General features: G+C 37.1%; 1 protein-coding gene across 12 annotated transcripts in view; it reads right to left on the reverse strand.

Annotated features, from left to right (window-relative positions):
* Window positions 1-23,186, reverse strand: part of BIRC6 (baculoviral IAP repeat containing 6) — a 250,519-nt gene that overhangs the window by 170,646 nt on the left and 56,687 nt on the right. For all 12 annotated transcript variants that reach the window (XR_007135165.1, XM_047782321.1, XM_047782326.1 and 9 more), the window contains exons 7-11: window positions 21,270-21,492; window positions 20,749-20,909; window positions 16,568-16,626; window positions 8,114-9,508; window positions 1,998-2,147 (exon numbers count right to left, since the gene is read on the reverse strand). Coding sequence is in view for 11 of the 12 variants with exons in the window: in XM_047782321.1 (XP_047638277.1) it covers window positions 1,998-2,147; window positions 8,114-9,508; window positions 16,568-16,626; window positions 20,749-20,909; window positions 21,270-21,492 (1,988 nt within the window). In the remaining variant the exon portion in view is untranslated. The remainder of the gene's footprint in view (window positions 1-1,997; window positions 2,148-8,113; window positions 9,509-16,567; window positions 16,627-20,748; window positions 20,910-21,269; window positions 21,493-23,186) is intronic.

The raw sequence follows: 23,186 nt of genomic DNA on the forward strand, positions 1-23,186 counted from the left end.
AATGCTAAACATCAACAAGCACATAATATCTGCCCTTTTTTATTCTACTGGAAAGTAATTTTAAAAAGCCAAAGCTATACTGATGGCAAACAAGTATTTACAAATCAAAAGCTTAAATAGGAGTTCCTGTTGTGGCTCAGTGGTTAACAAACCTGACTAGCATCCATGAAGACGCAGGTTCAATCCCTGGCCTCGCTCAGTGGGTTAAGGATCCGGCATTGCTGTGAGCTGTGGTGTAGGTTGCAGGCAAGGCTCAGATGCCGAGTTGCTTAAACAGTATTTTTTCCCACTTCTGTGGTAGTTAAGAATATCCTGTATACATACCAGTATTATAAGAGTACAACCTGATTCAGAGAGATGTTTGTTTCTGTGAATATATGTATTCACTTCTGCGTGAGATGCCTAACATAAGACAAAGCTGAAAAAGTGTTGTTCTTATTCCAGTTACCAAAACAAACTGTAAAAGACTAAAATATGAAATCTGATAAGTTTAGAATATTTTCTTTTCTTTGTTTTTCTTTCTTTCTTTTTTTTCTCTTTTTAGGGCTGCACCCAGGGTATAGGAAGTTCCCAAGCTAGAGGTCGAATTGGAATGGCAGCTGCCAGCCTCCACCACAGCCACAACAAGGCCAGATCTAAGCTGTGTCTCCAATCTACACCGCAGCTTGCAGCAACACTAGATCCTTACCCACTGAGCAAGGCCAGGGATTGAACCTGTCAGTGACCTCATGGATACTAGTCAGGTTTGTCACTGCTGAGCTACAACGGCAACTCCATGTTTAGAATATTTTTATAAGGAAAATTTACAGAGTTCTATAAAATTATTAAAAGTATACTTCAAATCATATTCTTCTCAAAGCTTAGAGTTTTTTTTAAAAGTCTGACTGAAACGGTATTAAATGTCTATAAATATTAACAACATATCAATGTTCTTTATATTATTCACTTCTTTATAATCTGGTTCATCTTTACTAAATATTATCTGTATGGACTTTACGTCAACATGAGAATGAGAAACACTGACATAACGTAATGAAGACTCCCATCTATTATACTAGTTATCACTAAAATTAAGACATATTAGTAATTACTAAAAGCTTGCCCTTTTTATGATTTTTTGGCCTGTTTTAATCCATGAAGAATACCAATTTTATGTATTACTTATGCTTGATTCATTAAATTTCTTTTAAATGCTAAGTTTGGGGGGTAAAATGTGTTAAGTGCTAGGAGTAAAAAGTACAGTGGAAGTACAAAAGGACTATAACTTAAAGGGTAGGGGAAAAGAGCTTAGGGTAACATGTGAAGCACATGAAACTGAATTATATAATTAGGAAGTCATGAAAAGAGTACTGTAACTGGAGACTCAGAATAACACTAGAGTCCACAGAGCAAGTATAGATTTTTTTAAGCAGGAGTAACACGATATCATTTCTTTTGAAAAACAAGTTCTGAAGCACAGTACAGAACATGGATGGGGGAAAAAAAGCAAAAACGACAAACAAAAGCAAGCCTATCTAAAGGTTCACAATGGGGCAATGAGAATCTGAATAATATCACCCCAGGGAGAGAACATTTTTTGGTTTTTTGATAGTGGTAATTTTAGTCATATTAGCCATTCAACTCACTTTATACTTAATGAATTCATCCCTCTTTCATGTTTTGTTCCTCCCTAACTAGACCAAAAGCTCCTTAATGACAAAAATAATGTTTTTACATCTTAGGTAATTTCATCAGTACAGGTCAACCTACCACAGGTTGAGAACCATTCCTTATTTTAATGTTTACAACTTTTTCCAACTACTAAAAAAATGATAATAGACAAAAACAAATGGTAAAACAATGTCAACAAGGAAATGAACTCTCTCAACAGTAACCAAGATTTGACTATAAAAAATGAAATGATGTTTACAATTATATAAGAAAGCTTCAGCAAAAGCAATGAACATCACAAGAATTCTCATTTTTTAAAAAATCACTTAAAAAAGCTAACATCTTACCTGAAATACCAGGACTTGAAGGATTTGATAAAGGTTTGGAACCTTCTGAAGATGGTTCTATCCCTTTCGAAAGAGATCCATCCACTAGTATATCAGCTTCATCAATATCATCACAAGTTCCTCCAATTTGGAGAAAATGAAGCTCACCACCTATAGTATAGCAAAATTCCATCAAAATAGGTACATGAAAAACACGTAAACATACAAGGACATATTAATTAGTTAAGAAACTTAATTTATTTTAATATCACTCAAAAGACCAAAAAAGAGAGCTACCTAAATGAATTCTCAGAAAATTTAGAAATCAAATTGTCAAAGAATTACAAACTGAAAATTAAATGGCAAATATATATAGATACATACATACATACAGAGATGTGAAAATAGTTATTTATCTAGTACTTACATGTGGAAGACACCATTTAAAATGCTTAATTCATTTACTCTTCATAAAAAAACTTAAAGTAGAGAATATTATTTTGGCCTCTATACAGATGAGAAAACTGATGCACTAGCTCTATTGGGATCCACAGCCCAATCTCTTAATCACAGTGGTAACAAACTGAACAAGATTCTTTCTTGAAAAGGCACTCACAATGAAATGCAATCCACTTAAATTTCTATTTTTCATATTTCTATCACTGAAAAAAGCAGAAAGCAAGCTTAGCAAATGTTTAAGACTCTCTTCCAACCAAAAAAAAAAATCAGTGGATAAAAGTATATTCTAACAAGAAAAATTGGAGATTCGTTTCCAGCTTGACAGAATAAGGAAGACATAAATCGTATTCCTGAAAAGCAACTATAATGCCAGACAAAACTGTCATTTAAACAAGGTGGGTCAAGCCCCGAAAGCCAGTGTACTTGTTACTAATGCCACCCACAGGGGGCTCACTGATTTGGAAGGCTGGTCTGCTTAAAGTAGCTCAGTGGTGTAAAGAAGGCATATCAACACTGCTAACTGAAATCGTGATTCTGTCTGGGCAAGCAAGACACTAGAAATAACCAGGAATTTAACACAGACTTACAAGAAGTGAGAGAAACAAAGGGGGCTTATTAAACCTTCCTCATATCCCATACTGATCAGAGCTTGCACATACATACGTGCAGCAAAAGATCAGATTGGGCCCAAGTCATCAACAAGTTCCCAGTGAACCAAGCCCCCATTACTATGAAGAAAAGACCTGAAAAGGCAAAAAAGAAAATAAAAAATAAAGCAATAGAGTTCCCATTGTGGCTCAGTGGGTTAAGGACCCAGTGTTATCTCTGTGAGGATGTGGGTTCAGTCTCTAGCCTTGATCGGTAGATTAAGGACTCAGCATTGCCATAATTGTAGACTAGATGGCAGATATAGCACGGATCCAGCATTGCTGTGACTGTGGCACAAACCTCAGTGGCAGCTCCTACTCAAGCTCTAGCCTGGGAACTTCCATATGCCACAGGTGCAGCCATTTTTAAAAAAGGGAGAGGGGAAGGAAGGGAGGGAGGAAATAAAAACCGGGGTACAGTGGAACACAACCTAACCAGTAAAGCTATTTGGTCACAACCGATTATCAAAATCTTTGGCTGAATACTAAACTAGGTGGACAAAAAGACAACAAAGAAGCAAGTCTTAAAAATAAAAACCAGAAAGGAAAAAAAATGAAAGAGTCATCAGTGGCTACTCACTGCAAAAGAAAATGATTTCAAAGATTTAGTCCAGGTAGGTTACCAAACAACAAATCCAAAAACCTCTAAAGGGGCGAGGGGGGGTGGGGATCAGAATCCAGAATTTCTACAATATTATGTAAAATGTCTAGTATTAAATTAAAAATCTGAAACATGTGAAGAGTCACTTATGTCCAAGATTTAGATTTAGCTGACAAATATGTCAAAGAAGCTACTGCAAATATTTCATAGAATAGGAAATTGCCATTGTGGCTCAGTGGTAATGAACCTGACTAGTATCCATGAGGATGTGGGTTCAATCCTTGGCCTTGCTCAGTGGGTTAAGGATCTGGCATTGCCATGAGCTTCAGTGTAGGCCACAGATGCAGCACAGATCTGGTGTTGCTATGGCGTAGGCCAACAGCTGCAGCTCCAATTCAGCCCCTAGCCTGGGAACTTCCACATGAAGTGTGTGCGGCCCTAAAAAGACCAAAAAAAAACCCAAAAATAATAGAATAAAAGGAAAACAACTATAGAGAATTAAAATGGGAAATGACTCAAAAATAATCTCAACAAAAAAATAGAAATTATTCTGAAAGAACAAAAGGAATTCCTAGAGTTGAAAAGTAACTAAAATAATAAGTTCATTAAAAAGACAGTGTAGATTTGAGATGGAAGGAAGTAGCAAAATAAAAACAGATCAATAGCTGCACATTATATATCAAAGTTAAGAGTAAATCCTTGAGTTCTCATTAAAAAGTAATAATAATAGACTCCTCGCTTGGCACCTTTCAATAAATGCTGCACGTTCCTTCACCAAATGATAATAATAAATCAACAGAAATTAACCAATATGAGTAACATAAAGAAAAGATTTTGAAAATTAAAAGTACGTCAAAATCCTATGAGAGAGATTAAGTGTAAGTGCATACATGTAATGGTAATTCAGAAAAAGAGAAAAGCATACAAAAAATATTTTTTGAATAATAATTGGAGTTCCTGTCATGGGTCAGTGGTTAATGAATGTGACTAGGAACCATGAGGTTGCGGGTTCGATCCCTGGTCTTGCTCAGTGGGTTAAGGATCTGGCATTGCCATGAGCTGTGGTATAGGTCATAGACGCGGCTTGGATCCCACGTTGCTGTGGCTCTGGCATAGGCCGGAGGCTGCAGTTCCAATTCGACCCTTAGCCTGGGAACCTCCATATGCCATGGGAGCGGCCCAAGAAATACAAAAAGACAAAAAAAAAAAAGAATAATAATCAAAAGCTCCCCAAGTTTTATGAAAAAAAATTACATTACAAATCAAATCAGTTCAATGAACCTCAAGTAGGATAAATACAAGGAGATCCAGAGGCACACACTTTACAGGCACACTGTTAAAAGTCAAAGTCAATGAGAAAATCCTCAAAGCACCAAGTTAAAAATAACTCATCCACAGACATGGGTACTACAATGCAAACTGTTAATGGCAGCCTTATCAGAAACTATCAAAGCCAGAAGGCAAGAGAATGACATGTGTAGGTACAGTCAATCAATAACTTTACATACAGTACCATTCTTCAAAAATGAATATGACATAGAGACATTTTCAGATAAACAAAAAACTGAGAGTTTTCTGCTAGCAGACCTGTCTCACCGCAAGTCCTAAAGGAAGCTGAGATGAAAGAAAGCAACACTAAATTGACAAGAAAAAAACAGAGGGCCAGAAATGGTAAGAAGGTAAACATAATATTTCTCATTTCCTTCTTAACTTTTTTAAAAGATAAAGAGTAAATAAAATAATACCTTTTGGTTGGATTTATAATTCAGCTAAACATAACACATAAAACAATAGGTGCATAAAGCTGGGGGACAGAAAGATCAAAGTTTCTGTATTTTACTAGAATTAAGTTAGTATTATTCTGAAGTAGATCATGATAACCCACTAAGAAAATAACTCAATAATTTTAAAAAAAAAACCTAAAATAACAATAACAACACCACAAGGACCAGTGGCATCACACCAAATAATGAAGGAGGAAGCTTTAGAGATCAGTTCCATCATTATAGCACTAGTAAACTAGAAAGAGTGACTGGAAGTCAAGTATTTCAGAATTCTGGAACTTAGCAATCAGAGAAGTGCTTTGTTGAAGGCTACTGATCTAAGCGTGGCCTGAAAAAAGCAGCTGCCATGCTCCATTCCTCAGCTCTATCCCTGCTATGAGAAAAGTGGCCCACATTTCTGGAATGGCAGGCTGGTGCAGGGATGGGCAGTAGGGGACATTATTTCCTTGACACACACACACACACACACACACATATGTATGTATATGTCTATGTATGTATGTATGTGGGTGTATTGTACCTCCAAATTTTAATCAAAGACAGCTACATTAAATCTGCTTTTAGTATATTATTAATACTTTATTGAAGATTTTTATGAAAAGATTCGATGTTTCTCCATGAGAACAAGTATCTTATGCGATTTGAACATACTCATAAGCCAGTCAAATCCATTTGACTTACAGTCTGCACTGCTTTTTAAAAACCAACTTTATCATTATACACACATTTTAAAGTATCAACTTTTCTATATTCCTTATTGTTATTAATCTTATCCAACATACCTTGATCAGTCAATTTTTAGGGAACTGGAGCAATAGTTTTTAAAGTGGTTAATTTTTCAGGCTTTTTGTCCTTCAATTCATCTACTTGCTAAAAATTTTCATTGTCCAAACTCCATGAATACATTACTCTACTTTATGGCTTAAATACTCTTTCTCTTCTGAATTGCCAAAAGCATACCTTGTCAAATAAACCAAATCATTAAACACTGATTCCACGTCTGGAAACTACTAGTATCTTACGAAGAGTGCCCTGGGACCAGGTCACTTAGGTTCCAAACCAAACTCCATTGCAGATGGTCTATGGTAAATTAAATTTTCAGAATTCCCATTGTGGCTCAGTGGGTTAAGAATCCGACATAGTGTCCATGAGAATGCGGGTTCAATCCCTGGCCCTGCTCAGTGGATTAAGGATCTGACATTGCTGCAAGCTGTGGTGTAGTTTGTAGATGCAGCTCGGATCCAGCATTGCTGTGGCTGTGGCTGTGGCAGGCAGCTGGAGACCAGACTCAATCCCTAGCCCAGGAACTTCCATATGCTGCAAGTGTGACCCTCACAAAAATTTTTTTTAATTGTTTTCATTTTTAAATCAGATTAAAAGATTCCCAAAAATTCAATGTATGAGCCTCCTGCTTTCTTTTTTTTTTTTTTTTTTTTAATACTCTGGCAGTTTAATGTGGTTTAAACACTTTGATGGCAGACCACCCAGGTTAGAACACTGACTGTCATTTTTGAGCTCTGTGACTTAAAGAAATTACTTAACCTCTCTTTCCCGCAGTTTTCTTATCTATAAAATAGAGGGAAGAGTACCTCATAAAGTTGGTATGATGACTAAACAAATTAACACATGTAAAACTCTCATAGAAATGAACTGGCACATACATGGTCAATAAACTCAAACTATCCCTGACACCACATATTATTTTAATGTTTTTTTTCTGAAAGCTTCATTATCCTAAAGTTATTCTCCATTGCTCATTTTTAAAAATAATATAGTTGGATTTTGATGATATTTGAAGATTTTTACCCCTTGTTGTTTCACTAGATGTGTTTCAAAGAAGGCAATCCACACCACTATATTCACCATTATCCTTCTTGGCTAAACTCTTTAAAAAATGTTTAAAGAAAGGAAAAAAATCAGGTTAATTCCTACCAGAACCACAATGAGATACCTAACTAACTCTTCCCAAATTCAATTCCTCTGCCAAGCACTGGTTATAGCTACACAGGATTCAAATACCTCCTGACCCTAAATTCCTGCTTAAAGGACTATTAATTTCAGTAATTCTTTAGTAAAGTTGTTACTCTATATGGGGATTCAAATGTTGCAAAACTGATTCGCTATCAGGAAAAGGTTAGAAGTAAATAAGACAACAAAAATTTATTTGGCAAAACTAATAACTATTTACTAAATCTTTTTATTTCAGCAGGAAATAACAACTTGTATTTGCACCAGAAACTTTACATACATTATTCCATTTAGTTCTATCAAGTCTAGAAATGGGCTGTCTTGTCCTAGTTTATAAAGAAACAAAAGTTTATTGAGTTTAAAGTAACTTGCCCAAGGCCACAGGTTTAAGCAGACGCAGTCAGGACTCAGAAAAACTATTTTCTTGAGGTTAAAGCAGAGAAGATACTTTCTGAGAGACTTACTAACTTATTTACAATTAGAATCCTTACCTAGGGTAGTAGAAAAAAAGGTCTAACAACAGTTAAAACAGTAAAAGGATCTACCACTTCATCATTAAAAAAAAAATTCTCTCCATCTATATGGATCTAAAATTCATAGTAGGTACGCACATAAACAAATGCCATATAAGCTAATTTTATAAGATTTGTAGAAGAACCAAACAAACCAATAGCTTACCTTTGGTGCATGCACACAGCCTGTCTGTGCCCGAGCAATAAATGACAGAAACAAATGTGTCCTGTTCCTCAGTGCCCTCCTTTTTCGGAGGTTCCACTTTGGCCAAAATTTCAAAGTTTGAAAGATCTAAAATTTTTACATATCCTCCCTGAGTGGTTATTACCAGGTGTCCAAGAGTAGAAATATCAGACTTTTTTTCTTTCTCAATGCCATTCTTTGAGGTTAGCTGCATTTCTTCAGCAGGTTCCTCACAGTCATCCTCTCGATTATCCAATATATCTGGTGGAAGCAAGATGAGCGAGGTAATTGTGTCCTGGGGATCTTTGATATGTTGGATTTTTATTGGCTCCTCTTCTAAAGTCACTATCCGAGTGGCATAATTCATTTTATAAAGTATTAAATATCCACCACTAACATTCCTCTGCTCAGGCTGAATTATCAAAGGAGTCTGTACATCTGCTGGTGATTCATGTTGGATTATACTAATATTTGCACCATTCACTACAGCAAGATTTGATTCCAGCTCACCTTTCCGTCGACTACATAGTGCAGAGTTTAATTTATTTAAATTATTCAAGGCCTCTACTTGATTTATTGCACTCAAGGATTCAACAGGGCACGTCCGCAGTCCTACCAACAAATGAATTCCATCAGCACAAGGAGTTATTGAGTCTATGCAAAGATTCTCTTCCTCGGCAAACTTTGGCAGCCTCAAGCACTGAACCAAAGTCCCAGGCTTGGGAAACACAGAGTTCCACTTCTCAGAATCTGGAGAGGTAAGGTTGGCTGCTGCATCTGCAAATTGCTGAATGTAAGTCACAGGAGGATCCTGCAACAACAACTGCTCCTGACTATCCAGCTCCATCTCAATAATCTGTGGAACTGTAAAACCATCATCATGCAAACTCTTACTCATTATATTGTTCATCTGTGAAAAGATTTTTCCTGCCTTCTCATCAGATTCCTTGATGCTATAAAGAAGCAAAATGGGTAAAGTCCTCCTTACCAAAGGAGAATTTAATTCTGAATTAGTGCAGGATTCATTGTCAGTTGACCCTTGTTCTGATATACTTTCACCCTGAGTTCTGCCTAAACCATCCAGTGACCTATGAGAATTACTACTAATGGGTGAGGTAGCAGGAGATTTATATGTTAACAAACCTCCAGCTAACAAACATGGAAAGGGAATGTTGTGTTGTTCCTGGTGCTTTTCCTTTGTCTTTTCACTCTTAGTGTTAGTTAAACAAGGATTTGCCCCAAGTTCTTCAAGATCCTTAACAGTATCTTCAAGCACATTTGCAACAATCTCCCACTGAAGTTTTTCTGGCTGCTGGAGAATGCTGAGTGCTGTTATATCAAGACTCACTTCCATGGCTTCCTTCTGTGATGTATGCCCTTGGAAAAGGAACAATATTCATTAGAAATGGACTTATGAATGTAAATCAAAATCTGATACAATATTCTCATTTTTTTTTAACTCAACCAATTGGTGCATTATAATTACATCAGTGGAAGAATTTAAGGCCTGTTAAAGGAAATGTAATCAAATCTGAGATGAACCTACTCAGAAACAGCGGTAAACAAACAAAAAGAACAAAAGAGTTACAGGATGAAGGTATTATTGTGAGTTCCCACTGTGGCACAGTGGGTTCAGAATCTAACTACAGTGTCTCAGGTTGCTACAGAGGTATAGGTTCAATCTTTGGCAATGGGTTGAAGGATGTAGCATTGCCATAACTGTGGCACAGGTCACAGCTGCAGCTCAGATTCAGTTCCTGACCTGGGAACTTCCATATGTCATGGGTCATTAAAAAAAAAATGAAGACATTATTAACATGAAAATAACAAATTTCTGCCCTGCAATTGTAAACCAAAAAAAAAAAAAAAACACTCAACACTATGCATTTGACCTTTATGCACTTTACAGATTATCCATGAAACATCACTATAATCCTCAGTTCACTGCCTATCTCCCACCCCACCATGCTAATTATCAGTTAAGTGCTATATACAGCATGCAATTTAATTCTAACCTCAACTCAGAAAAACTAATAACTATGAAGAAAAAGTTCCCAACATTTGTCATTTTAGGTGAAATATGTTTTCTGTATTTCCTAATTTTTGCTTCATGTGAAGTCAACTACATTATATTACTCCTTAATGAACTTTTGTTCATCTTGCGCTCTCCAAGCTGTCACCTTACATGTAGTATGTCTCAATGCTCCAAAAATGCCATCTCTTTTCTCCACATAAAACCGTGGAGTAGATGTCAGACAACCTCTAAACCAGGTATAATCTCTTGATACTGAACTGAAAGTTTTGCCCATCTGTTTTTTCTCAATAGTACAAACTATGAGGCAACAACACTATCAGCAACAATAATGTGAAGATTACTCTACCTCACTTATGGAAAGATCAAAAACACTGGAATTGGATTTACAATTTTAGATTAAAAAGAAGAAGAATAAGGAAGTAAGTATAAAATAACTCAAAGTGATTGCATGAAAGTTTGAAAGTTACCCAAGAAGAGGAATGAGCACCAGAGATTCATGGAACATGAATACTTAAGATATTTTGAAGGCGCAGTTTATACCATATTCATTAACCATTTCATTAACAGGATCTTAAAACTGTTCATGGACAGCATTACTTACACTTTCATTTTCTGAAGATAATCTTCTCACTTCACATAATGTCACTATTATCATCTAAAACTAAATTCATTTTGAGCTAAGCAGAAGAAAACTTAGTTGTAAACTTAACAATTTAATTATACTGATGAAGCTGTATACCTAACCACTCATTTGACTGTATTCTTGTGCAGTCTTCATATTTTCATGCAATATTTATAAACATTTACTCTATGAATTTACTCATTTAGATATGAAGTTGAAAGTCGACACAGATTTTTATAACAAGTAATAATACATTGTAAAAAATTTTGAGGATGCTAACTTATTGAACTAAACTGAAACTTAACTGATTTTTTTTTTTTAAGTTACGGTAAGAAATTTCCAAGAAAGAGCTATTTTAGTCTACATTCATATTAAAATGAGACAAATTAACCATTAATTACATATACACATTTAAGATAATACTCCAAGTAAAGAGTTCCAGTCACGGCGCAGCAGAAACAAATCCAACTAGGAACCATGAGGCTGCGGGTTCGATTCCTGGCCTTGTTCAGTGGGTTAAGGATCCGGCGTTGCCGTGAGCTGTGGTATAGGTCGCAGACGCAGCTCAGATCCTGCGTTGCTGTGGCTCTGGTGTAGGCTGGAGTCTACAGCTCCAATTAGACCCCTAGCCTGGGAACCTCCATATGCAGCGGAAGCGGCCCTAAAAAAAGACAAAAGACCAAATAATAATAATAATAATAATAATAATAATAATATAATACTCCAAGTAAATGACATGTTAGTTGAGATTATTCATTGAAGAGGAAAATATAACAAGTGGCATAACTACTCTGCTTCTTCCTTCTCCATAGTAGGATATAGTATATACCGTACATTTTTCTCAGAGGACTGACAAAGTACAAAGACGACTGTCAAATTTTGTTTGTTTGTTTGTTTGTTTGTTTAGGGCCTCCATTTGAGGCATATGTAAGTTCCCAGATGGGGTCAAATTGGAGCTGCAGCTGCCAGACTATGCCACAGCCACAGCAACTCGGGATCTGAGCCACGTCTGCTACCCACACCACAGTTCATGGCAATGCCGGATCCTTTAACCCACTGAGCGAGGCCAGGGATCAAATCTGCATCCCTGTGGATACTACTTAGGTTCATTACCGCTGAGCCACAATGGGAACTCCACAACTATCAAATACTGCAGTAAGGAACCTATTATCTTATTATTATAAGTCTCAAAACGTCTCAAACCTATTGGACCACAAAATAAATTTTGACAGGACATACCTACTAACAACCTGCAGTATAACAGTCTGCAGATAATCATTTTGGGAAACCCCTCTCTATTTTGCTTAAGTAATTCAACCACAGTTCTGAGAGCCAAACTTCCAAAAGTTTAATTTAGGCACGTTTCTAAAACCTTCAACCTTCAATCAGAACCCTGCTTCAAAGAGTTCCCGTCGTGGCACAGTGGTTAATGAATCCAACTAGGAACCATGAGGTTGCGGGTTCGATCCCTGCCCTTGCTCAGTGGGTTAACGATCCGGCATTGCCGTGAGCTGTGGTGTAGGTCGCAGACGTGGCTCAGATCCCACACTGCTGTGGCTCTGGATAGGCCGGTGGCTACAGCCCCGATTCGACCCCTAGCCTGGGAACTTCCATATGCCGCCGGAGTGGCCCAAGAAATGGCAAAAAGACAAAAAAAAAAGAACCCTTCTTCAATCTTTTGCCAAACATTCTTCCCATTCTTCACATGAAGTTACGTATCCTTAATTCTGATATATGGACCAAACAGCAAACTCTTCCCTCTGACATCATATAGATACTTTTCAAAAGTCATAACCTTCAACTAAAAGAGATAAGTCTCTAACTCTCGACTCATATTTCTGAAATTAAGAAATATATTGTATAATTCTTCAGACCATATCATTCAATTTAACAGGAAGTCAATAAATATAAGTTCTGAAATAACATCTATGACTTATTTTACATACTTAGGAAGAAAACACATCTCCCATTAATATCAGAAGCCTCCATATATTCACAAATAATGTCTCAATATAAAAGAATTAGCTTAGAAAATACATATTTTGCTATGAATGAATTAACTACATATAAATCCACAAATGAGGCAATTAAAAATTCTAAACAGCAAGGATTTTTTTCTCTGACCATAGCTATCTTTTAATACTACATAAAAACACCATACCCAGGATTTCCCATAATGGCTCAGCAGTAATGAACCCAACTAGTACCCATGAGCATGAAGATGGCAGTTCAATCCCTGGCCTCACTCAGTGGGTTAAGGATCTGATGTTGCTATGAGCTGTGCTGTAGGTCACAGACACGGCTTCGATCTGGTGTTGATGTGGCCTAGGCTGGCAGCCATGGTACAAATTCAGCCCCTAGCCTGGGAATTTCTATGTGCCACAGGTGCAGCACTAAAATGACTAAAAAAACAACAACAACAACAAAAAAAACACAGACACAAACACACTACCAACCCTGAACGAGGTATCATAGAAAGAGTCAACAAAAACACATATACTAATTTTCTAGGTCCTGAGAAGTGAAGTATACTGGACTACAGAATCTGAAGGAAGTGTGAAAGATCAAACAGGCATAGATGAAAAAGATAAAGGTAGAAAAGGGATAAGGAAACAAATCAATATATAAGTACCATAATTACAAAAACACCTCTTGAGGATCCTTATACCCAGAGGAAAGAGCTAAAACTACAGCACAGAAGGAAAGGTAAGTTAGAATCAAAAAATTTGAGAGCAGAAAAGGATACATTTAGTTCAAATACTTCACTTTGCAAAGGAAAAACTGAATCCCAGAGAGTTAAGTGACTTGACAAGACCAAAGAGTTATTCCGTAAAGGAGTTCAAGCTCTTTAACAAGGTCTCCGGATGACCAGCCAGTGTACTATACTATACATCAGATTTTTAAAAATGCAACAGTAGGAGTTCCCGTCGTGGTGCAGTAGTTAACTAATCCGACTAGGAACCATGAGGTTGCGGGTTCGATCCCTGGCCTCACTCAGTGGGTTAAGGATCCAGCGTTGCTGTAAGCTGTGGTGTGGGTCGCAGACCCGGCTCGGATCCCAAGTTGCTGTGGCTCTGGCCGTAGCTCTGGCGAAGGCCGGCAGCTACAGCTCCGATTAGATCCCTAGCCTAGGAAACTCCATATGCCGCAGGAGCGGCCCTAGAAAAAAGACCAAAAAAAAAAAAAAGCTACAGTAGTTCTTTCTTTTGCAAACTGATAGTGGGAAAAGAATACACCTTCATCATACTAAATTTTGTTAAATGCAATTAATTGCTTTTCCTACAACTAATTACACATTCATACATTATTCGGGGCACTTTTCTACATTTTTGATGACTTTTTCACTGCTAAGAACTACCTTAAAAACAAGTGAGGGTTAACTCAAAATCAGACCAGTATTCTCTTTGGTGGCTTTAAAAAAGATTTTACAACAAATGAGAATTTGGAGCACTTGCTACTCTATACTGACCTTTGAGATGACTTTTGACTACTGTATGATACAAAACTAAGTCTCCTCTAAAGAGATTTAATAAATCATATATGTCCTTATTTCATGACATAAGACATTTGAGAGCACCCAGAATTTAGTAACGATCATTTCTCAAAAATAGTGGCAGGGTCAGGATTCGAATTCTGAAACAGTAGAACTATTTTGAGATGCACTGCCTATTATAACCACATTAAAACACAAAGCATACTCTTTTGCCTTAGTATTTCATAAGTTAATGAACAGGTGGCATTTCACATTTTAAAATTTATTTTTGAAATTCCCTGGTGGCACAGCAGGTTAAGGATTTGGCATCACTGTTATGGACTCGGGTTGCTACTACGGCGCAGGTTTGATCCCCAGCTCAGGAACTTCCTCATGCCTTGGGTGTGGCCAAAAATCAATCAATCAATCAATCAATCAATCAATTAAACTTATTCTGTGTTCACTTGTTTTCTTTGGAGAATAAAAAAACCATTAATTAATAATTGTTAAATTATTTGAGTTCCCACTGTGGCACAACGAGATCATGGCCTTTCTGCAGCACTAGAGGACAGGTTCAATCCTCCGCCTAGCACAGTGGGTTAAGGATAAAGCATTGTCATAGCTGTGGATCAGATGTGATCCCTTGCCCAGGAACTCCATATGGCCTGGGGCTGATCAAAAAAGAAAAGAAAAACTATTGTTAACTACTAATTTAAATGCTACTTTTATTTAACAACATAATACATTATACAAATAAAGTGAAACGTGGAACACTTTCATATCAATTCCCTGAAATATGTGACAAAAATTTAATAAAACTCATTTTAATTCCTTTGGCTCAAACAGATAGAATTTAAGTATGAAACTCTATGCTCATACTACTAATTCAAGATCTCTGATACACAATATTTGAGTTTTCTGCATGTGCTAGTGAATATTTAGAGTATGCATTAAGAAATACGGAATTATTTTTTCATTTTTATTTTTTCCATTATAGATGGTAAGAAATATAGAATTAAATGGTATTTCACTTTACCTAGAAACTATCTAAATGCAAGGATATAAAAAATAGATTACCTCAAAAAGTCTACAAACATGGAGTATGGAGAAAAAGGAACCTTCCTATGCTGTTGGTGGGAATGTAAACTGGTGCAACCACTATGAGGTTCTGCTGCGGCGCATGGGTTAATGACCTGGCTTGTCTCTGTGGAAGCATGGGTTTGATCCCCAGCCTGATGCAGTGGGTTAAGGATCCAGCATTGCTGCAACTGTGGCATAGGTCACAGCTCCGGCCTGGATTTGATCCCTGGTCCAAGAACTTCCATATGCCATGGTGAAGCCAAAAAAGAAAAAAGTACTGAAATACTACATGATCCAACAATCCCACTCCTGGGATATACAAAGAGAAAACCATAATTCAAAAATATATATGTAAAAAATAAATAAATAAATAAGATATATGCACGCCAATGTCCCAATGTTCATCATAGCACTATTTACAATAGCCAAAACATGGAAGCAACCTAAATGTCCATTAACAGAAGACTGGATAAAGAAGATGTGGTACATATACACAGTGAAATATTAAAAAGGAATGAAATAGGAGTTTCCATTGTGGCTCAGTGGAAACGAATCTGACTAGTATCCATGAGGACGCAGGTTCAATCCCTGGCCTTGCTCAGTGGGTTAAGGATCTGGCATTGCCGTGAGCTGTGGTGTAGGTCACAGGTGCAGCGTGGATCTGGCATGGCTGTGGCCGTGGTGTAGGCCACTGGCTACAGCTCCGATTGGACCCCTAACCTGGGAGCTTCCATATGCCTCAGGTGCAGCCCTAAAAAGCCAAAAAAAAGAAAGAAAGAAAAAGAATGAAATAATGCCATTTGCAGCAACATGAATGGACCTAGAGATTATCATCCTAAGTGCAGTAAGTCAGAGAAAGACAAGTGTCATATGAGATCACTAATTTGTGGAAATTTAAAAATGATACCAAAGAATTTATTTATAAAAGAGAAACAAACTCACAGATTTCAAAACCAATCTTAAGATTAACACAGTTAAAACCATCAGGTGTAGAGAGGAAGTGGGATGATGAGAATAACATAGACACACTACTGTGTAATACAGATGATTAGCAAGAAGCTACTTTATAGTACCGGAAAACCTACTCAATAGTTTGGCAAAAAAGAACGGATATATTTGTATGTATAACTGATTCACTTAGCTGCACACTTGACTAATACAACATTGTATATCAACTATGTTCCAATAAAATTTTTAAAAATAGACTATCTAACAATTTTTACATACCTGTCACAGAATCTGATCTGGAATGCTCTTCACTGTCTGAATCCTCCAGTAAATCATCACTTAAAAGACAAAATAAAAATTTCAAAATTATACACGAGACTGAAAAAAAAGTACAATGCTGCAACCACTGTCTCGTATCTCAAATATAAGCATTCAAAATTAACAGAACTAGCTTAAATGATATATAAGTAGTTTGAGCCCTAACCAATAACAATGCTAATAATAAATCATCTTAAATCATTAAATATTTGCCTGAAATAAGATATGAATTGTCTGAAAAAAAATTTGTAATAAAATTTGTAGGTATTTGAAGAATGAATAGGTGTGACCAGGGACAGTTTGGGCAGATTAAAGGAAAAAAAATAGAGGAAAAAGGTGAGAAGAAGCTAAAAAAATCAAGCACAAGCTTCTAGGAGTAGAATCCTAATGACTATTCTATTGCTGAATCCAGTAAAGTTACCCTAAAACCAAATAGAAAAGATATATAAATATGTGTGTATGTACATGTTTTCACACAAATATGCATTTCACTTTTGTTTTATGTTTGGTTCTTTTTCCCCCTTGTTTGGGAGGGGCTCTTAAGGACTCTTTGACATACACGAAAACTATTACAATTCATAATCTAGGAATCAAGACTAATACGGCAATAGCTCCTCTTCTGGTCTTCATTAAGGTGGCCAAGAAATTGTTAGCCTCGGAGTTCCTGTCATGGTGCAGAGGAAATGAATCTAACTGGGAAGCGTGAGGTTGCAGATTCGGTCCCTGACCTTGTCCAGTGGGTTGGGGAATCTGGTGTTGCCATAAGATGTGATGTAGGCCACAGATGCAACCTGGATCTGGTGTTGCTGTGGCTATGGTGTAAGCCAGTAGCTGTAGCTCGGACCTGACTCCTAGCCTGGGAATCTCCGTGTGCCGCGGGTACAACCCTAAAAAAAAGAAATTGTCAGCCTCTCGTGGCACCCAGCTTTATCCTTACTCTACTGTTAGCAGACAGTAAAAAAAAAAAAGATACAATTACAAACCACGCTAACACATTATTAGGCTGTATGTGAACTGAAAATCCGCACATCTATAGCAGTTGTAAATTTTTGATAATCTTAACTACAAAAATTAAAGATGCATTTGACAGTAAGGAAAAGTAATTTTCCCTTTCTGAAACTATATTGCACTTCCACTTGAAGTATCTAGGCATTTATAATGTTATTTTATATATGAAATGTAAGCTGGTAATCACCCTTAAAAATGCTTGAAGTCATGTTTGGAAATTGGGGTGAGGAGATACGTGCTTAGATATTTTTGACAAAAGTTCTGCGTTTAGTTGTTTCAAATGGTAATAACTGACCATAAACCAATTTTGTGCTATAATTTAAAAATAACAAAAAGAATGTGAAAAAGATGAGCTACTAATTAGGTAAGTACAATTACTAAATACTAATTAGGTAGTTTCAGAAAAATAATAAAGATACCTGGAAAAATATATCCTAAGAGGAAATATTAATGACTAGGAATTATCCAGAATGAAGAATTCCAAATCGAGAAGACACAATAGGTCTTGAGGACTATTTATATTATGAAAAAAGCCAAATGTTACCCAGCTACAACTGAGGCTGGTAAAATCTAAGAGTATATTTTAAGGAAGGAATTCAGTTATCTTGAAATTACTAATTACTAAATATACTGTATCCTGTGCCACAGAGGTAGAGGTAGTCTGGCTCATTATATCCACTACAAATCCAACAGGAATCCTTAAAGCTCCACCACTTTAAGTTCCTCCTATCACCCCAATAGAGAGTAATCTTTCTGTATGACTCATTTCACACTTTCTTGGGAGAAAAGGGTCCTTCTACCCTAGAAAGATTTTTTTTTTTTTTTTGCTATTTCTTTGGGCCACTTTAGTGTTCACAGGATATTTATTTATTTTGTCTTTTTGCTATTTCTTTGGGCCGCTTCCGCGGCATATGGAGATTCCCAGGATAGGGGTCGAATCGGAGCTGTAGCCACCGGCCCACGCCAGAGCCACAGCAACGCGGGATCTGAGCCGCGTCTGCAACCTACACCACAGCTCACGGCAATGCCGGATCGTTACCCAATGAGCAAGGGCAGGGACCGAACCCGCAACCTCATGGTTCCTAGTCGGATTCGTTAACCACTGCGCCACGACGGGAACTCCACCTAGAAAGATTTTAAGTCTCTTTAAAAAGCAGGCAGAGAGATTTATATCTCAACAACATACTAGCTCAGATAATACCTGTCCATCAGAAATAACGGATTACATACAATGTACATTTTACCAAAGTGTGTGTGTATGTGTGTAATCTTAAAACTACATCTGATTCAATTTTTTAATCCTCAAATTACTATACTCTTGAGTCAAAAGTTCTAATTAGGAGTTCCCGTCGTGGCGCAGTGGTTAACGAATCCGACTAGGAACCATGAGGTTGCGGGTTTGGTCCCTGCTCTTGCTCGGTGGGTTAACGATCCGGCGTTGCCATGAGCTGTGGTGTAGGTTGCAGACGCGGCTCGGATCCTGTGTTGCTGTGGCTCTGGCGTGGGCCGGTGGCTACAGCTCCGATTCAACCCCTAGCCTGGGAATCTCCATATGCCGCGGGAGCGGCCCAAGAAATAGCAACAACAACAACAACAACAGATAAAAAGACAAAAAAAAAAAAAGTTCTAATTAAAGTCAGTGCTCAGGACATACCAATTTCATTATCTTCTATTAACAATTTTCCACGAATTTCTAAGAAAACCAAAGAACTATAAACCTGAAACTAACACAACACTGTAAGTCAACTATATTCCAATAGAATTTAAAAAGGAAAAAAAAAGAGAAAATCAAAGAGATCAAGCATGTTTACTTTTCAGTTCTATTGGCAAATATGGACAAACTCAAAACAACAAGCCAACTGCTTTCCCATCAAGCTCTCATAGGTATTTATAAAAACTAAGAACAACCACAAAACTTTAGTTCAGGTTGTTTCAGAGCTCAGACCACATTCATCTACCCATAATTTTCACATACTATTACCAAGAGGGACAAGTAAACTTCCCATTTTATATGCTGTGAATTTGCCATTAATTTAAACAATGAAATAATTACCATTAAAAAAGTTTTACATTATCTTTTATTGGAAGTGCACAACACCAAATAGACTGTTAAGCAAAATGATAAATCACTGTGGTGTAACACCAATCACACATTAGTAACACAAGAAGCCCCTACAACTGAAATGATAGATCTCAGGATACCAAGACATCTGATCACAGACAGTCTCCATTTCACACTGCTATCTTTGGAATCTTAAAAGGTGGTAGCTGCTACTGCTTATAACAAGCTGAGCGGCTTATGGAACCCTTCATTCTGCTACGTGGGAATATTGCAAATGTTGCCCTATAATCCTATAGCAGTTCAGAGTTTTACCAGCAGAGTTTCTTGGGAGACAGGTAGGTGAGATGGGATTATATTTGAATGCTCTTGCCCCTGCACAGAACAAATACAGCCACAGAAACCATGAATCACCAGAAACACTGAATGGAAGAAACTCAACCACAGCAATCTACCAAATGCTTTCTGTAGCAGTAATTATTGCGCCTCAATTCACTGCTCTCTACTGATATATTTATTGCTTTAAATAATTAGGTCATCTTACTGAGCCAAAGGTTATTTCACTATTCATTACCATTTCTAAGGTGCTAATGAAAAAGATAGAAATGAACCAAATGATTCAACTGCTCTATGAAGATTTAGTAGAAGATGGAATTATACCAAGGATATCATTTCATTATATTTAAACTTTATTTTTTAATGGAGTGACTTTCCAATTGGCATAGACTGTGATAGAAAATAAAATACATTTTACAGACTATAGTATTTCTAAATGAGAAATTTTTCTCAAGAACTATACAGTCATTTCCAGGAGTTTCCTGGTGGCTCAGTAGCTCAAGGATTCAGCTTTGTCACTGCTGTGGCTCAAGGGATTCGTGGCCTGGAAACCTCTGCCATACCATGGCCAAAAAAAAGGAATCATACAGTTCTTTCAGATTTCCAAGCAAACATTTAGTCTCTAATCTAGTGACCTAATAATTTTTTCTACATCTTTAATTAAAACTAATATACAATTTAGAAAATTTAACTTCTATAAATATTATAATACAAATATTATAAAAACAAATTTACATACCTATCTCCTTCCAATTTTGGTATATCAGAACAACTAGAGGAGTCTTCCAGCCACGCCAAAGTTGGTCTCCTTGATTCAACTGCTGAGCTTGGTTCTCCTGATAGAATAAGCTGTTGTACAATCACTGGATCATATGCGTTAATTTCAAACTTTAAGTGCACCTAAACAGATAAATGAAAAGCCTAAATTTACAACTCATTTTTTTCTCAATTACTAATAAGTTACTTCAAAATAAAAACATAGGAGTTCCTGTTGTGGCTCAGTGGTTAACGAATCCGACTAGGAACCATGAGGTTGAGGGTTCAATCCCTGGCCTTGCTCAGTGGGTTAAGGATCCAGCGTTGCCCTGAGCTGTGGTGGAGGTCGCAGATGCGGCTCGGGTCCCGCATTGCTGTGGCTCTGGTGTAGGCCGGTGGCTACAGCTTCGATTTGACCCCTAGCCTGGGAACCTCCATATGCCACGGAAGCAGCCCAAGAAGTGGCAAAAAGACAAAACAAAGCAAACAAAAAAAAAAACATACCTTCATAAGTTTGGAAACATCCCATATACAGATCTTTCCACGTTTTGTTGCAGCAGCTAGAAAATGAGGGCAGCTCCCGGACCCAAAGCAAGATATTCTATCAGTTCCATCCGTGCAAGGAAACTGTGCAGGACTTGTTGCAAGAGTGACTGACAATGGCACATTCTGTGTGTGCTCACCTTTCACAAATGGGCAGTTTGGGGAATGTCTCTCATGTTCAGACCTTTACATATAAAGGAGAGAAAAGTTCACTCAACAACAAAGCTGTTAAGTTTGTACACTAATAAAGACTCCATGATATTTTTTCTTTAAAAAAAAAAAAAAATTTGAGGGAGTTCCCGTCGTGGCGCAGTGGTTAACGAATCCGACTAGGAACCAAGAGGTTGCGGGTTCGGTCCCTGCCCTTGCTCAGTGGGTTAGAGATCCGGCGTTGCCGTGAGCTATGGTGTAGGTTGCAGACACGGCTCGGATCCCGTGTTGCTGTGGCTCTGGTGTAGGCCAGTGGCTACAGCTCCAATTCGACCCCTATCCTGGGAATCTCCATATGCCGCGGGAGCAGCCCAAAGAAATAGCAAAAAGAACCAAAAAAAAAAAAATTGAACTTAAAGTATTCTTTAATCAAAGATTCAAATACCAGAGAGTTCCCATAGTGGCTCAGCAGTAATTAACCCAACTAGTATCCATGAGGACACAGGTTCGATCCCAAGCTTTGCTCAGTGGGTTAAGGATCCAGTATTGCCATGAGCTGCATGATGTAGGTTGCAGATGCAAATGGGATCTAACATTTCTTTAGAAATGCTAGCCAAAGAAATTGGAGCTTCAGGCCAAAAAATGAAGCTCCAATTTGACCCCTAGCCTAGGAATTTCCATATGCCACGACTGTGACCCTAAAAAGACAAAAAAAAAACAATTTTTTTAATAAAAAAAAGATTCAAATACCAAATCATTCCATCTTACCAAGATCACTCTAACACAGTAACTACTCACTTGAGGAGCAACTTTAACTGATTATAGTTAAAGTTCACTTTAACTGATTACAAATAAAGCCAGCTTCAGATCAAAATAAGAAACAAATGCTATAGTATAGTATTTACACTATATTAATATATTAATAAAATTGTTTAAACTCCTTCTGTTTCCGTATACTGGTTTCTCGCAGCTTTTAAAATAACTATTTGGGAGTTCCCATTGCGGCACAGTGGAAACAAATCTGACTAGTATCCACAAGGATGTGGTTTGATCCATAGCCTTGCTTAGTGAGTCAGAGACCCAGTACTGCAATGAACTGTGGTGTAGGTTCCAGATGCAGCCTGGATCCCACATTGCAGTGGCCGGAGTATAGGCTGGCAGCTGTAGCTCTGATTTGACCCCTATCCTGGGAGCTTCTGTATGCCACGAGAGTGGCCCTACAAAAAAAAGTAAAGTAAAATAATTATTTTGTTTCAGTTTTAAATTTCCATGTATCTACAGCATGGTGACAATAGACAACAAAATCATATTGTTATTTGAAATCTGTGAAAAGGATGTATCTTAAATCTTCTTCACACACAAACCCACAAAATGGTAACAGTAGATGATAGCTATGTAAATTACCTTTCTTATGGTGATCTTTTCACAATGTGTATATGTATCAAAACATCAAATCTGCACACCTTAAATGTATACAATTTTTACATGCCATAAGTATCTCAAGCAATTTTTAAAATAAATAAATCCACATTTAAATGCAGATATCTATTTGTGTAACAGAAGACAAAACTGTAAATAGTATACATAAAACTCAGTAAATGCCATTCGCACCGCAAGAAAAAACTCTCCAGTAAAAAAAAAAAAAAAAAAAAAATTTTTTTTTTTTTTTGGATAAATTGACATACTTAAAAACACTGAAATACAGAGTTCCCTGGTGGCTCAGTAGGT

This window comes from Phacochoerus africanus, chromosome 5, assembly GCF_016906955.1.
Source record: "Phacochoerus africanus isolate WHEZ1 chromosome 5, ROS_Pafr_v1, whole genome shotgun sequence".
NCBI lineage: Eukaryota > Metazoa > Chordata > Mammalia > Artiodactyla > Suidae > Phacochoerus > Phacochoerus africanus.